Source organism: Loxodonta africana, chromosome 12, assembly GCF_030014295.1.
Source record: "Loxodonta africana isolate mLoxAfr1 chromosome 12, mLoxAfr1.hap2, whole genome shotgun sequence".
Classification (NCBI taxonomy): domain Eukaryota; kingdom Metazoa; phylum Chordata; class Mammalia; order Proboscidea; family Elephantidae; genus Loxodonta; species Loxodonta africana.
The window spans coordinates 81,319,794-81,334,601 of NC_087353.1; the positions used below are offsets into that span (position 1 = coordinate 81,319,794).

Here is a 14,808-nt window from a genome sequence, read left to right on the forward strand (position 1 = left end):
CAACTGCAGAATTCTAACTATCGTGCAAGAGAGGAATAACCCTGTTTACAAGATGCCCCATAAATGTCTGCAGAAAATACAAAAGGAGGAAGACACAGATCATCTGTAGCACCAGTTCTTCCTGTCGACACATCTGGTGACAGTATAGCAAGCACATCGTAGCTCCCCTGTGTGCTGCTAAAACGATCACTTTAACGTTATGTGGGTTTTAAGACTCGGTGTATGCTCATGAGCCAGGAACCTATAAAACCAAGCACAGAACTGCCTAATGAATGAGAGCTACTGGGCTCTACTTTGGGTATACAGAAACCTGAACTCTCTGGGTGACTGTACCCTGGAGTAGACATTCAGTGGTCTGGCTATCTACAGTCCATTCTCTTTGTCACGGATTGAATTATGTCCCCCCAAAAATGTGTGTATCAACTTGGCTGGGCCATGATTTCCAGCACTGTGTGGTTGTCCTCCATTTTGTGACTGGAATTTTATGTTAAAAGTATTAGGGTGGGATTATAATACCACCCTTACCCGGGTCACATCCCTGATCCAATGTAAAGGGAGTTTCCCTGGGGTGTGATCTGCACCACCTTTTATCTCTCAAGAGATAAAAAGGAAAGGGAAGCAAGCAGAGTTGGGGACCTCATATCACCAGGAAAGCAGCACCAGGAGCACAGCGTGTCCTTTGGACCCGGGGTCCCTGCGCCTGAGAAGCTCCTTGACCACGGGAAGATTGATGACAAGGATTTTCCTCCAGAGCTGATAGAGAGAGAAAGCCTTCCTCTGGAGCTGACACCCTGAATTTGGACTTGTAACCTACTAGACTGTGAGAGAATAAATTTCTCTTTGTTAAAGCCTCCCATTTGTGGTATTTCTGTTATGGCAGCACTAGACGACCAAGACACTTCCTATCTAACTTCTCTATAATAGTACCCTGGTTTTTCTTAACGATATCCCCTTGCCTCATAAAGCCTGTGAGCTGGAGGTGGGACCACAGCCCATGTTCTAGGGGTGGGTCTGATTAGCTTAAACCAATCAGCACATCCCATTTCCTTACCCAACTTCACCTCCTACCACAGTAACTAGGGTGGAATGGGGATGTTCAGAAATGAGGAATGTGACTCAGTTCAGGTCAGTGCAATGGAAGGAGGTTTCTATCTGCTAGTGGTATGGAAGAAGCTTTCTCATTCCATTAGGAAGACTACTGGAAGAGATACTCTCTAACTCTGCTGGACATGCACAGGGAAGCTCACAGCCCTGGGAAGATGCTGGTAGCCAACTGACAACCATGAAGGGTACCCATTTTGGGACAGAACAGACACTGAAAAGGACAGAGAGGTGAGAAGGGAAAAAACTCTTGGGTTTCTGGTTATACCACTGAAATGTTAGACTGAGTCTTACCTCAAGTCCACCCAACCTCTGGACTTTCCAGTTACCCAGCTAACAAATTACTTGCACTTTCCAAGTCGGTTTAAGGTAGGCTTCCAACTTTGGCCATCAAAGGATTCCTAACTGACGTGTCCATTCTTTTATCAATGACAAATGACCTATGGAGTCTTTAAAAGCACCTGGAGAAAATTCAGTGGGAGCAGGGCTTTGAGCCCAGAGACATCTTAAGCACAAAGGAATGCTTTATGCTTAAGGTCAGGCAGGTGTCGGGAGCCTAATGACAATTTGAGGTACAAATCTGCTGACGCTGATTGGAAAAAAACAGGCTGATCAAAGGGGTAAAAGAGCTTCGGAGATGCAGGACTGTGTGCGGCTCTGCACAGCGTCTGATACTCACATGTCTCCTCTCGGCGTCGGTGCCATGCTGGCCCTGCAAGCAGCCCATCAGGCGCTTATGCGACTGGTGGCACATTGACCGCACCGTGTCCAGGCGCCGCTCAATCTGACAAGGGAGAGACAAAGAACCATTTGCAAGGCTTGGGGACAAACTCGGCCTCACCCTCATGTGGTAGGAAAAGCATCCCAGAGGCTTGTTTGGCTCTTGGGTGTAAACAGAAATGGCTCCCATTCACCTATACCAGGGTTTCTCACTATGGACACTTTGGGGCTGGATAATTCTGAGTTGTGGGGGCTGTCCTGTGCATTGTGGGATGTTTAGCATCCCTGGTTTCTACCCACTAGATGCCAGGAGCAACCCCCTTCCCCATATGTGACAACCAAGGTCTCCAGACATTGCCAAATATCCTCTGGAGGACAAAATCACACCTGATTGAGAACCACTGATGTCCTTTACACTGAGGTTTTTAGATCTCTTCAAGGTTGAATCTATCTGCAGGGAGAGGGGACAGTTTTAACTAAAATTTGCTCTCAGACTGAGTGGTGGCAGTCAATTTACACGCTATGGTACCTGCAAGGCCTCAGGTCAAACGTGCAGAACTGCAAGTGAATGGACCTGCCTCAGACCCATTGCCAAGCGGGAAAAACCAGAGGGATACTCAGAAGCTTTCTGCTGCACGCGGCAATGGGGCCTTCCACGTAAGGACATCAGAGAGAAGACTCAAAAGAAATGTTCCACAATTTCAACTCAAGATCAGTCTTCTCAAAATTATTCCTTTTTGGGTTTGGTTTTTTTTTTTTATTTGTTTTTTAATCTCTGAAGCAGAATGGACAGTGACCAATAAGAGGCACTAACTTCAGGGACCCACACATCACAATTAGTTTCCCAAAATATTATGCTGGGACAGGGCTGTTTATGGCAAAGAGAGCAGCTTTTTACAGGAAGGAATGCCAAAAATGTGTATTCTGATGACTCATTAAGAATGAGAGCAGGCCCTTGGGGATGCTTTCTATTTTAAAGAAAAATCAACAAATTCAAAGCAGAATCCATTTTGACCCAACAATGCTTTACCGAAGGAGATGGTTTTATGCTCCCTCTCAAGGGTCCTCACCACACCAACAGCTTCTCCTCAGTCCAAGTCCCACCAGGACTCAGAGGGGAAGCCAAGTTCATAGTTAGGGGCAGATGCCGATCCACTGTCCCCAAATCTTATAATGGCCGGATTTTAAAGCATTAGAAAACTAATACATTCTTCATTTGCCTCAAGAACTGAAAAAAAAAAAAAGATTTTTTAAATTTTATTCTGATTCTAATACCCATGAGAATGTAAACTCCACAAGGACACGAGCCTTGGTCTGTTTTGTTCACTAATTTATTTGATGTTTGGAACAGTGTCTGGCACACAAACAATGTTCACATAACACCTGTTGAAGGGACAAATAACATACTGAGTACCTGTGCAAGGCTCTACAAAAACAACTCTAAATAAATCGGGGTTCCTGCCCTCCAGGGAGTCACAGCCTCTTGAGGAAAATTCCACCCAACCAAAATAAAAGGCAGCCCCTTGCAGCTGCTCTAACAGAGGTCTAAGGAAAGAGCTAGAAGAACACTGAGCAAATCAAGGGAAGTTTCGTACCAGAAACAAAGTAACCATGGGTAATAACAACAACAACAAATCGCTAATATGTACCACCTCCTACGTGCAGGCTCCCTTCCCAGTGTGTTACACGTTTAACTCATTAAGCCCCCATAACAACTCCATGGGCTGGATATTGTTATTGCCCTCATGTTAGAGAACTGGAAGCTGAGGCCCAGGTGAAATAAATCCCTGAGGCCACAGAGCTAGTCAGGGGCTGGATATCTGAATCAGGCAGCTGCGAACCAGTATCTGCACTTTTCACCACCATTCTCTTCCTTAATAGTTAAAAATAACAGAAATCAGAGAGAGAAAATATTTGTAGCAATTATGGCAGACAGGAAGTATTTGTATTATAAAATTATTCAGTAATGTATCTTATTATTTATTATTGTCTAATAATCAATAAGAGCCCCTGGGTGGTGCAAATGGTTAATGTACTTGGCTGCTAACCAAAAGGGTGGCGGTTCAAGTCCATCCAGAGGTGCCTTGGAAGAAAGGCCTGGCGAGCTACTTCTGAAAAATCAGCCATTCAAAACCCTATGGAACACAGCTCTACTCTGACACACATTGGGGCTACCATGAGTCGGAATCAACAGCAACCGGTTTATGTTAAATAATAAACAAATTAGAACTTAAAGGCATAATTTAAAAATTATAAAAAGAGGAGTTCCAGAAAGGGACTTCAGATATCAGTGGATATTTGGACAAAAAATCAGAACGGACAGTTGCCACCTGAGTCCCATGAGAACTCTGCTGCTCTCAAAGTGCCTACAAGGTCCCCTGGTCCTCATCTTAGGGTTTCAAGGATGCGATGAGATAATGCATATTACTAATATGGGATGTGAAAGGGAGAATACTTGCGTGACAAAGCCTAGTTCAGTTAAAGCTGGATTAGACCAAATAGTATTTTTTGAAAGTCTGAAAATGAATTTGAAATACATGATAAAAACCAAGAAGTGTTGTTAAAAAAAAATTTCTATTCCTTAAAAAAAAAAAAAAAAAAGACAAAAAAACAAATAAAAAAGATTTTATTAAAACATTCTACCTGCAGAAGGTTGTCATAACTTAGAAGGCTGTCTTAGCATGGTATGGTAGAAGGAGCAACTGGTAAGATATGCCAGGGAGCAACTGGTAAGATATGCCAGGTTCTTCTCTCCACAGGAAGAGACAGAAAGTCACCTAAGTCACCTGGGAGCAGATCTTTGTTCTTCAGCGGCTCACCTGAGTAGACCTGCTCCAGCTTATGCAAATGAAGGCAAGTAGACTGGTCAGAGGACTCAACAGAAACTTTTATGCCAGAAGACATTTTGCCCTTCCCTAAGTAGTCTGGTAAGTGTGGGGGTGGGGTGAAGTGATTTGCATAAAGGGTCCAAGGCCTTCTGAGAGAAATTCCCAGTGGCCCCAAAGTCAGGGAAACCTGTTGAAACACAGACTGGAGAGGCTGGGAAGCAGAACGGCCAGGGACCTGTGGTAGGAAATGTCCTTATAGGGAGGGAAAAAAGCCTGGGCTGATGACTGGAGGTCACCCAAGGCCTCAGGGTAGTTCTGACATATCTGCTTGTGGTCACTGGGACCAGAAGCCCCTCAGGACTCAACTGGGCCCAGAGTCACACCTTGCAGAAGAACAGCAGAGGGAATAAGAAGCTAAAGCTATAGCTTAGAGCTGGTGGGGCGGCCCGGGGCTCCAACTGGCAGGGTTCTGTCCCATCAAGGACATCATCGCAGCAGCAGTCTTGAGTCCGTCAGCCTACCCAGGACACGTGACCAAGCCACAATGCCAGTGGACCGGCCAGGCTGGCCAGGCCCCACTCCCACCCCGCCCCAACACCTGGCACTTGAGAGTCGTTGGAATAGCCCTATTTGAATTTCTTAACATGATACCAAAGTTTCAGATCCCTTTTTTTAAAATCCCCCTGCAACTCAATTGCTTTTCTTTCCTGCTCAAAACCATGCTCGTCAATTTTATTGTTTTAGGCAAAAACACAAGCTTCAATTCTCATCTATGGGTTCCCCCCAACCCCGCCCTCAATGTCTTTAAACAGAAAAATTTTTAAAAGATTATATTTTGTTACCTGTAACAGATCTTCATTGAGGACTTCTGTTTTCTCAGCTCTGTGGGAAAAATTAAAAGTTCACAGTTTGAAATCTAGAAATGAAAAGCAACTCATGAAATAATAATTACCTGGAGTTTAAAACAAAAAGAGGCAGAAATGAATGGCAACAAGGAGGGAAATTTTATCAGTTTTTACATCGAGGACAATGTAAGCAAAACCAAAGGGGGGGAGGAGCTTGCACAGAACAACAACCCAAAACAAAGAACAAGTCATCTGTAACAGTGAGTCTCAAATTTGAGCATGCACGGAATCATGGGAGGAAAGAGAGTGGGAGCTGATTTAAAATGCATTTTCAGACCTCATCCCAAGAAATTCTACTTCAGTAGGCCTGGAGGGAGATCCTGAATTTTTAACAAGTCCAACCCCACTCAGAATCCCACTGTAGGAGGTACAAAGACCACACTCTGAGAAAACGCTGTTCTAGAGAGGCTTACACGTCAGTTCTTAAAATTCTCGTTTCCGAGGCTTACAGCCTTACTGAAGCAAGTTTGTGACAAATTCAGAAACATTATGCAATAATACAAGTCTGGACCATCACACACAATAATAATAATAATAACTGAATATTCTCTCCTTCAGAGTCCCTGAGTAGTGCATATGGTTAACAAGCTTGGCTGCTAACTGAAAGGTTGGAGGTTCATGTCTACCCAGAAGCAACTTGGAAGAAAGGCCTGGCGACCTACCTCCAAAAAATCAGCCACTGAAAACTCTATGGAAGCAGCTCCACTCACACACAGTCAGTTGCCATGAGTCAGAATCGACTCAACGGCAACTGGTTTTATTCCCTCCTTCAAACGTCTTCCCACCTTCACTTTAAAAAGAAAAAGTACTTTCACAGCTTCCCCCTTTCTATGCTTTAAAACTACCATTAACAACCTCTCGGGCCTTCCCAGAAAACTACCATGGCTGCCAACAATCAGCAGAAGAGTGTTCTAAACTGCTTTCATCTCACTTGCCAGATACTGATCAATAACTTTTTAAGAAGACTTTTGTCTGCAGTTCAACAGGGTTCTATCGCTGCCATACACAGTACCCAGAATTACTACAATCAAGGTGCCATCTTGGCCCTCTGGTTCAAACACTGATTTGAGTTGAGTTATTTAACCTCCCTACCAAAAACCCACTGAAACAAAGAAATTATTAAAGAAACAAGAAAATAGTCCGTTTCATCCCTGAACAAAGAAGAGGAGGTAGCATCAGTAAATTGGAGACTGTGAAGCCTTTTCACAAGATAGAGGGCACCTTGATCTTGCCAAGGATCCAATGCAAGAGAAGGAAAAGCCAGTTTGGCCGGAAAGTAGATGGGACCCCCCAGAATGACCTCAGAACGCTGCTCAGAGCAGTGCCAGCTGTGGGCAAGGACAAGGAGTACTGTGGGGCACACCTCCAGCATACATTCAGGGTGATGGCATGTTAAGAGAGGGCACTGCCTCAGAAGATTCCAAATGCCAGTCATCACACGAGTGCCCCCAATTAAGTCAGAGGTGCCTCCAGGAGTCGCAAACTCACTGGTTTCTATAGGAAGTCAGAACTCTGACCTGGCTCTATACCTCCCAGGTATAGAGAAGATGAGGCCAAGGCTCCTGCTCCCAGAGGAGGCCACTGTCAGCCTTATGAATAAGTTCCGTGAGCACCAGGCCAAAATATGCCATCCCAGCCCTTGCCTGGCACGCGTGGTGCCGGGCATTGCTGAAGTGCCAAACATGGGTAGTCACGCCAGTTAGGAGAATAGAGCAGGGCCCCAGCTGACTGTGAGATCAAGCAACTGGCCTCAAAAAGAAACCCTACAGTCAGCCCAGTAGGGCCCTTCCTGTCATGAGCCTGCCATAGCCTCGCCATTAGCGCCTTCCATGCCTCTCACCAATAGCCACGCCCCTCCTCTAACAAATACCATCACCGGGTTGTGTAACTTTCTCTTTTCTTCTCTATTCAGGACCAAAGTATGTGGACAGGGCCCAGGGCCCTGTGCAACCTCTGACAGAACTCACCTTAATGCTGAAATCTCTACAAATGCAGGCTTCCATCTCTAAGGATAGGTACACAGAGAAAAGTCCCAGGACCTATTAAAATACTCAGAACTTCAAAAGAAGAGATTGAAACAATCTGAGAATCGGAATAAATATGTCCTCTTCTGAAAAGAAAATTGTGTGCATACTTGCATTGTGTGCACCCTGGTAACTTGAAATAAAAAATTAAATACAATATAAACACAAACAATACAACCAGGGCATGCATCCATCCATCCACCCACCCACCCACCCACCCATCCATCCAGCCAACCATCCAACCATCTATCCAGCCATCCTTTTTTGGAGAGCTGACTGTTAAAAATTTACCAGCACAGCTCTGGAACAGCCACAAAGAAAATAAAGCAAATGAAAAGTAAAGCAAATATTAACTTTAGGAAAAACAAAAAGTCTGTCAGAAAGTTAAACACAGTATACTGCTGTTCTCAGCTGCAAATAACTAGTCGGAATAATTCAAGTATCAAAAAATAATATAACCAAAAATTCTAAATAACTGTATTGGGAAAATGGGGGAGCAGAAGCAGAGGAGAAGGTTATTAAAATCCTAAACCCTGGCCTATCATTATAGGAAGTCAAAAGATAATTGATAACCCAAAGGAGAGCAGTTTGCCCATATTATTTATAAGTATGGATCTGAGTAAATGTTAGAATAAATAGCTAAAATTTAAAGGTAGCTGCCTCTGGGGTGGAAGAATCTTGTGAAGAGTGGCCAGAAAACCCCTGCATTTTGTAATAAGTGTTTTACTATTCTTTGACCTTTTAAACTACATGTATACATATTTTCAAATTCTTTAAAATAGTATGCTAGTTACATATTTAAGTAACATGCTTGCTATAGTTTCAGGTGAAGTACCTCTAAATTTAAAGCAATCAGTCCAACTGCCAATCTGTACAGAAGTACCACCTATCTCAGAGCATCCAAAATACCAGGAAAATACATTTATTTATTGTTCTTTTTTTTTTTCTTCAAATTAACAACAGGACCGTATGATTTAAATTTAGAAGTACTTCACCTAAAAAGGTATCTGGAGGCTGAATAATATACTGAACATATATGAAAACGTAGCTAACAAACTGTTTAAAAAATAAGTTTATCCTATGTTTCCTACCTTTAAGGATACTCTGTATATTATGCTGATAAAACTAATTTTAGAAAACCTATCTTCTTTACCAGGAACTCTGGTGGTGCATTGGTTAAGTGCTCAGCCTAGCCAAAAGGTTGGTGGCTCTAACCTACCACCTGCTCTGCAGGAGAATCATGTGGCAGTCTGCTTCCATAAAGATTTACAGCCTTGGAAACCCTGTCCTATAGGGTCACAATGAGTCGGAATCAACTCGACAGCAATGTGTTTGGTTTTTGGATCTTCTTCGAATCCACCAGGCGCTCCTTGGAAACCCCATGGGGCAAGTTCTACTCTGTCCTACAGGGTTGCTATGAGTTAGAATCAACTTGATGGAACCGTTTTTTTTTTGGGGGGGGGATTTACCAGATTTTAGGGTTCACTGATCTTATTTAAAAAAAATAAAAACAAAACTGTAATCAGGAAAGATGACTTCCAAGTGGCAAATCATGGCTATGAAATATACAAATTGGGCAGCTCCTTCATTCAGTGATTCCCACACTGGTCTGTGCTATCTCCACCTTCATTTTCGGGAACCACTGGAGTCTTCTCCCCAAGGTGGTCCAAACGGCCTATTCTCTCTCACCACTGTGACTGGTCCAAGCGTCAGCCCTTTCTATGATGAACTGTTTCAGAGTGTTCATCTTTACCGGAGGAGTGGCATTCTTACCTAACGAAAGTCCAGCAATCATTCAGCATACCTGTCAAGGTGCCCATTCAACAAAGCAACTGGCATTTATATCAGCCATAGAAAGTTGCTTGTTTTTACTGAGATGTGTTATCTTGGATCAGTTTTTTTTAATTAATAAAGCAAAGGGGGGGCCTACAGATTGAATTTATCAAGGCATCTAAAGACAAAAACAAAAACAAAACACTGGACAAAGTGATCTCTTAATAAAATAATACTTGCTAAACTGGATCGTTTCACATCAGACATTTTGCTGCCCAGACCTCCACTTTTTACACGTAAGTTTTTTTCTGCTTTGTCAGAGCCTTCTCTGTGTCCAGCATTTTGTGCTTGAAAACACACTTGAATGTTTCCTGTCTGTAACTGGAAAACAATACAAAGCAGGAAGGAGCTGCCCACTCGCCATGTTACCCTGGGGGTTGTTTTTTCCTATGCAAGCCACTCTGCGATTTCACTAGTCACTCACAGGAGGCAGGATTTTGATTTTACTTATCACTTTTTGGTAAAACACAAGACTTTCTCCTAGTGATTCCCAAAGCCTAAAAGCAGCAGTGCTGTGCATGCCTTAATAAGGTCACCTTTTCCCCAAACTACTTGTGTGAACGTCCAGCATTTCAGTCGTGGCTAATAGGATGTTCCACTCAGCCCACTTAACAGGCGAAGGAAAAACAGAAATGTTCCCAACCTGAAGGGGCTCTTTAACCACAGATAGCAAATGCTTAAACTAGTAGACAGTGTTCAAGTAAAACTTCCAATTCACTTGACAATTTCCATCTCTACTTATGGACTGATTTCTGGAGGAGTTACTGTCATCCCTACCCTCAAATGTCAGATGTCACTATTGTGAAGCACCATTCTGTTTCCCAGGATGCTGGCTACTGCAATTCCAGGCATATACATTCTTTATAAAACAAGTATCACGGCACCCACGGGCTTCAGAGCCATGGAAGTAAATGCGCAAGTCACACTGTCAGTGGACGCTGTGCTCTTTGGAGCATGAAGCATCAACTATATGTCCTTCTGGCCAACAAGTTCCTCAGGTGCAGGGAACATTTCTACCTTGGTCATCACTTTTTTCCCACGCCAAGCTCAGTACCTGCTTGCCGCAGTAGGTGCTTAATAAATATACGCTGAATGAATAAATGAATGACAAATTAATGACTATCACAAAGATACCAAAAGAAAAAACCAAAAAACCCAAACCCACTGCCGTTGAGTCAATTCCGACTCATAGTGACCCTATAGGCAGAGCAGAACTGCCCCACAGAGTTTCCAAGGAGCGCCTGGTAGATTTGAACTGCTGACCTTTTGGTTAGCAGCTGTAGCTCTTAACCACTACGCCACCAGGGTTTCCATCACAAAGATAGGAAAAAAAATTTGAAAACAGAACTTTCTAGATTTCAAAAAAGGTAGCAAGGAAAGGTACATTCAATAACACTATATAGAAAAGCAGCTATATATATGTAGAATTATCTGTCACAGTAAAATCCACAATGATCAAATACAAAATGTGATATGGCGTTTCAAAGTTAATCTTTTAAAAAAAATATTGAAAAACACAAAAAAGTAAACTCATTCATATTGCCATAGCTTTAAAATTTTTATATTAAAAAGGGAATGAAAGCCATCCCTCTAACCAGAGGTAACCACTGTTACCAATTTTTCTCTAAATGTAAACCAGTGGTTCTTGACTGGAGCTGATTTTGCCCCCAGAAGACATCTGGCAATGTCTGCAGATATTTTTGGTTGTCACAATAGGGGGCTGCTACCAGCACATGATGGGTAGGGATGGGGGATTCTGCTAAAGATCCTAAATGCACAGGACAGCACCTCATCTCCCAAAATAAAGAATTTTCTGTATTAGTTTCCTATTGCTGCTATAACAAAATGCCACAAACTCAGTGGCTTAAATGATACAAATGTATCATTTTGGCATTCTGGAGGTCAAAAGTCCAAGCAGGTCTCACTGGGCTAAAATCAAGATGTCAGCAGGGCTGCATTCCTTTCTAGAGGCTCTAGGGGAGAATGTGTCTCCGATCCTTTTCCAGCTTCTAGAAGGCTCCCACATTCCTTGGCCCCCTTCCTGGATCTTCAAAGCCAGCAGCACTGCATCTCTCTGGGCCTTTCTCCTATGGTCACAGTTTCTTCTGACTGGCTCTTTGTGATCTCCCTCTTTAAGTTTTTAAGGATTCTTGGCTGCTAACCAAAAGGTTGGAGGTTTGAGTCCACCCAGAGGCACCCTGGAAGAAAGACCTGGTGATCTACTTCAGAGAATCAGCCACTGAAAACCCTATAGGGCACAGTTCTACTCTGACAGACATGGGGTCGCCACGAGTTGGAATAGACTCAATGGCAACTTGAGGGTAGTGGTGATTACACTGGGGCCACTTGGATAATCCAGAATAACCTCCCTTTCTGTTGATTAGGAAACGCTGGTGGCATAGTGATTAAGTGCTACAGCTGCTAACCAAAGGTTTGGCAGTTTGAATCCGCCAGGCGCTCCTTGGAAACTCTATGAGGCAGTTCTACTCTGTCCTATAGGGTCGCTATGAGTCGGAATCAACTCGACCGCACTGGGTTGGCACTGGGTCTCTTGATTAACTCATTGCCATTGAGTTGATTCTGATTCATAGCAACTCTATAGGACAAAGGAGAACTGCTACATAGGGTTTCCAAGGCTGTAATCTTTACAGAAGCAGAATGCGACATCTTTCTCCTGCAGAGCAGCTGGTGGGTTTGAATTGCCGACCTTTCAGTTAGCTGCTGGGTGCTTAACCACTGCGACATCAGGGCTTCTTTTCTGTTGGTTAGCAACCTTAATTGTATCTCCAGTCATAATTTTCCTTTGCCATGCAACCTAACACAAGCCTTAAGTGTCTACAGTGCCAAGACCAAGAAACCCTGATTTAAATTGATGATTTGCACATACATACACGCATGTTTAACAGATATCTTTCCACGTCAGGACACAGATGTACACTTCTACCTCATTCTTTTTTTATGGCTACTTGGCAAACCATTATGTAAATACACTATAATTTATTCAAACAAATTAAACTTAATGGCACAAAATCAAGGGAACACAGCCCTAACCCTCCATCCTCATATTAAATTTAATTCAATTGTGAATTGAAGACAGGTCAACAGTCTGTCAAACCTCCATATCATAAATGGTTCCCTCAGGCTGTTGGGGCCCAGCTAGAGTCTTCAGAATAGCCAAGGGCAGCAGCCGCTAACACTGGCTGGGTGCTTTCTATGCACCAGGCCCTGGGCTCCACTCTGCATCTGTTCTCTCACTTAAATTCTCACATCAACCCCGTGACATAGGAACTACTGTTACTCCCATTTTACAGAAGAGGAAAGTAAGGCTTTAAGAGTTAACCTGTCCAGAGCCACACTGCTGTAAGTGGGATTAAGGGATTCAAACCCAGAGCCTGACCATCAGGTCCTGGACACTTAGTTTATATACACCAGCAAACTACGGCCCACAAGCCAAATCTGCTCACAGGTTATTTTTGTATGGCCAGTGAGCTAAAAATAGTTTTTATTTTTAAATGATTGAAAAAAAAATTAAAATAGGAATCGTATTTTCAAGGTGAGAATGATATGAAAGTAAAATTTCAGTATCCACAGGGTTTTGTTGTTGTTACTGTTGTTGAGAATATACATAGCAGAACATACACCAAGTCAGCAATTTCTACATGTACAATTCAGTGATACTGATTATATTCTTCAAATTGTGTAACCATTCTCACCCTCCTTTTCCGGGTTGTTCCTCCTCCATTTATATAAGCTCACTGCCTCTAACTTTCTTATCTAATCTTTTGAATTGCTGTTCAATTTAATCCCATATAAATAGCTCTTAAAAGAGTCTAATGCTCAAGGCAGACATTCTTTACTAATTAAGCTAAATTATTGCTTGGACTAAAGAAGATTTCAGGGGATATTTCTGGTTTAAAGTTTATCTCAGGGCAATTGTTTTAGGGGTTCATCCAGCCTCTGTGTTTGAAATCCACGGGAATTTGAAATTCTGTTCTACATTTTCCACCTTTTGATCAGGATTCTCCTATAGAATCTCTGATCAAAATGTTCAGTAATGGTAGTTGGGCACCATCTAGTTCTTCTGGTCTCACAGCAAGGGAGGCAGTTGTTCATGGAGGCAATCAGCCACACATTCCATTTCCTCCTCCTAGTCCTGACTCTCCTTCCTCTGTTGCTCCAAGGGAATAGAGACCAACTGTTGTAATTAGGATGGCCACTTGCAAACTTTTAAGACTCTAGGCACTACGCAACAAATTACGAGGCAGAACAGAAGCACTAAACACAACACTAGGTCAGTTAACTGGGCTGTCCCATGAAACCATGACCGTAAACCTCCAAATCAAGAAACCAAATCCTATGAGGTGCTTGGTTATACATAAGCAACCTCAGCAGCTGCTCTTTTTTTTTTTTTTTGTAAATATACCTATCACACAACATTTGTCAACTCAACTTTTTACAGGTGTACAATTTATTGACATCAATTACATTCATCAGTTGTGCAACTCTTACCCTCAATCAACATGATTTTTTCATCACTGTAAACCATAAAAAAAGTTTTATTGAGACACAATCATGCTCGTTTGTTTGTGTTTTCTACGGCTGCTTTCGCGTTGCAAAGTCAGAGTTGAATATGAGAAGGTATGACCCAAAGAGCTTAAAGTATTTACAATCTGGCTCTTTAGAAAAAGTTTGCAGATCCCCACCAGTGATTCTCACCGGGTGTCTGTGGTGCCCACCTCCTCAGCAGGCTTTTCAGAATCACTTTCAGGACTGGCATGTAAGGCTGATCTGGAGGTGTATTTTCTCTTCCTAGACATTCTGTCTCATGGTTAAGAAGCAGCTGCCAAAATGAGTGGGGGTGGCTGACTCTGATAATATAGCCCAAACGTGGAGGCACAGCCCAGTGCTGGTGACAGAAATAAGAAATGTCTCTCTTCTACCCAACCACCTCCCAAAAAACCTTGAAAAATTATAACTATCATTTTCTTTCTCTGATTTCTATTTATAAACGTATTTCAGGACAAGATCTAAAAAAACACAATCCTCTGGATCAGAGATTAGCAAACTTTCTGGAAAGGGCCAAATAATATTTTAGGCTTGCAGGCCACACCATCTCTGCTGCAATTTACTCTACTCTGCTGTTGTCTCTAAAAAGGAGCCACTGTGTACAAGCACCATAGACAATATCTAAACAAATCAGCCTGGGTGTATTCCAGTAAAACTATTTATGGACACAGAAATTTGAAACTCACATAATTTTCACGTAACACAAAATATTATTCTACTTTTGATTTTTTTCCCCAACCATTTAAAAATTTCAAAAGTATTCTGAGCCTGAAGCCACCAGATTTGGCCTACAGGCCATAGTTTGCTGATCTCTGTATAGTAAAGTACATT

General features: G+C 42.6%; 1 protein-coding gene across 13 annotated transcripts in view; it reads right to left on the reverse strand.

The window, feature by feature from the left end:
• ARHGAP17 (Rho GTPase activating protein 17) overlaps positions 1 to 14,808 on the reverse strand; it is a 104,234-nt gene that overhangs the window by 57,391 nt on the left and 32,035 nt on the right. For 9 of the 13 annotated variants that reach the window (XR_010323656.1, XM_064295726.1, XM_064295718.1 and 6 more), the window contains 2 exons: positions 5,492 to 5,531; positions 1,781 to 1,885 (listed from right to left, as the gene is read on the reverse strand). Coding sequence is in view for 10 of the 13 variants with exons in the window: in XM_064295726.1 (XP_064151796.1) it covers positions 1,781 to 1,885; positions 5,492 to 5,531 (145 nt within the window). In the remaining 3 variants the exon portion in view is untranslated. Of the gene's footprint in view, positions 1 to 1,780; positions 1,889 to 2,208; positions 2,273 to 5,491; positions 5,532 to 14,808 lie in introns of those variants that run through there. The other 4 variants (XM_064295724.1, XM_064295725.1, XM_064295721.1 and 1 more) reach the window with 3 other exon arrangements.